Raw genomic sequence first — 1,640 nt, forward strand, 5'->3', positions numbered from 1 at the left:
AGTCAAAATAGCTTACCGAATATTCTCGAATAAAGTACGCACTTTTTAACTTTTCAAAATTGAAAAGGTGCTACAATTTGTTGCCAAATTTGGGGTGCGTACTTTATTTGAGGTCACTGCACAGAGAAATGGTAAAAAAAGCCTAAAATAAAGCAAGGTGGAGCTACACTTCTAGTAATTTTTCAAAACATGCACATTGTTGTTGTCTTGTAGTTGCCTAAACATGAAACAAAGAAATTGTCTAAACATGATTTACATAAGATTGGCATTTGCATACAATCCTTTTGAGTTAGTGACTTTGACTTGTACAACTGTTTTTTCCCGATTTCTTCTACCAGTTCACAGTGATTTTTATAATTGCAGTAGGCAATTCTCCAGGCTATCTTATGCAAAAGAACCGGGGGAAAACATCATAAATTTGAATTTATCCAGTTAAAGGTCTGTTCAAAATTGGCGGAGAAGGGGTGCGTACTTTATTTGAGTTTTTCCATTTTACCTGTCAGTCCCAAAGATCTGTCTAAGACTTGTCCAAAATCAGGGTTGCGTACTTTAATTGGGGTGCGTACTTTATTCGAGAATATACGGTACCTAGATTATATGTTAATTTCTTGTTGATTTGAGATACACAACTGTGGGTTTGAAATAAACTGTATTCTCTACATTGCTTCCAGGTGTACGAGAAGTATCCAGACTTTGACTTGACAGACAGGAAAGACTTCATCAAGTCCACTGTCAAAGCGGTATGAATGCCCTTGGTTGTCCAGTTTGTAAATAGTTGGAATTGTTGAAGATTTATAATTCCCATCTTCTGTACAATCTTAATGGAATGTCATTGAGTGGCCATTATCATGTCCCTATCAAGTACTGATAGCTATTTTTTGTTTCCATGCAGATCATCTCCTGAAGGTGCCAACAGCAAATGGAAGGAAAAGGGGACCCAGTAACCTAGCCTAGCCTCAACTGACCAAGAACATATTTTTTAACTCGTTCCTTCTCCATTGTAGATCATGCAATGTGACTGTGTAGAATTGTTCCTTTTTTATTGTTATTTTCACAAAGTATTTAGGTAACTGTTTTTAGCATCAGAAGTATTTTCTTCTAGCCTTCATCTTAATCATTGACCACTATAAATAGTATTGTAATCTGGTCAAGGAATTTGCATAATAGCGCAAGTGAGGTAATTACTAGTGCCATGAACTCCAATACAAATACAAACCATAGTTCTAAATGTATGTGTTGTCTTGTGCTGTAGAATGTATGTTACTATGTAGCGTGGTCTATTATTAAAGGATTTTTAAGAATTTGCCATCTTTGTTTATGTTGCCAGTCCTTACTTGTCCCTGAACATGTCATAACAATCACTAATAAGTTCATCCTAAAAAAGCTGGAGAAATAGGAGCACCCTGTGACTGTAACTGCACTAAAAGCTGTAGCCCTCTAGAATCTTCTTAGAAGCTGAAAGTTTTTTTTAAAGTATTGTTGGTCATGCTGAAGAACTACCACAAAAGTTTTAATACTAGTATTGTGACGGAGGGCTGTCTGCAGATTGAGTTAGCTTTGTTCACTTCAAAACAGCTCTATCAACTACGGAACGAAGAATATAATCTGCAGAACCAGAAATTCCTCTGCTGTGATTCAAC

The 1,640-nt window shown here is 36.2% G+C and overlaps 1 protein-coding gene across 1 annotated transcript in view; it reads left to right on the forward strand.

Moving 5' to 3' along the window:
* The window catches only part of LOC118410123 (protein DEK-like), a gene marked incomplete in the record, with an annotated part of 11,260 nt that extends 9,954 nt beyond the window's left edge, over positions 1 to 1,306 (forward strand). Inside the window, 2 exon segments of the mRNA XM_035811644.1 lie at positions 672 to 740; positions 893 to 1,306. Coding sequence (XP_035667537.1) covers positions 672 to 740; positions 893 to 904 — 81 coding nt within the window.
* Positions 1,307 to 1,640: the final 334 nt, after the last annotated feature.

This window comes from Branchiostoma floridae, chromosome 2 (genome assembly GCF_000003815.2).
Source record: "Branchiostoma floridae strain S238N-H82 chromosome 2, Bfl_VNyyK, whole genome shotgun sequence".
In the NCBI taxonomy this organism is placed as follows: Eukaryota; Metazoa; Chordata; class Leptocardii; order Amphioxiformes; family Branchiostomatidae; genus Branchiostoma; species Branchiostoma floridae.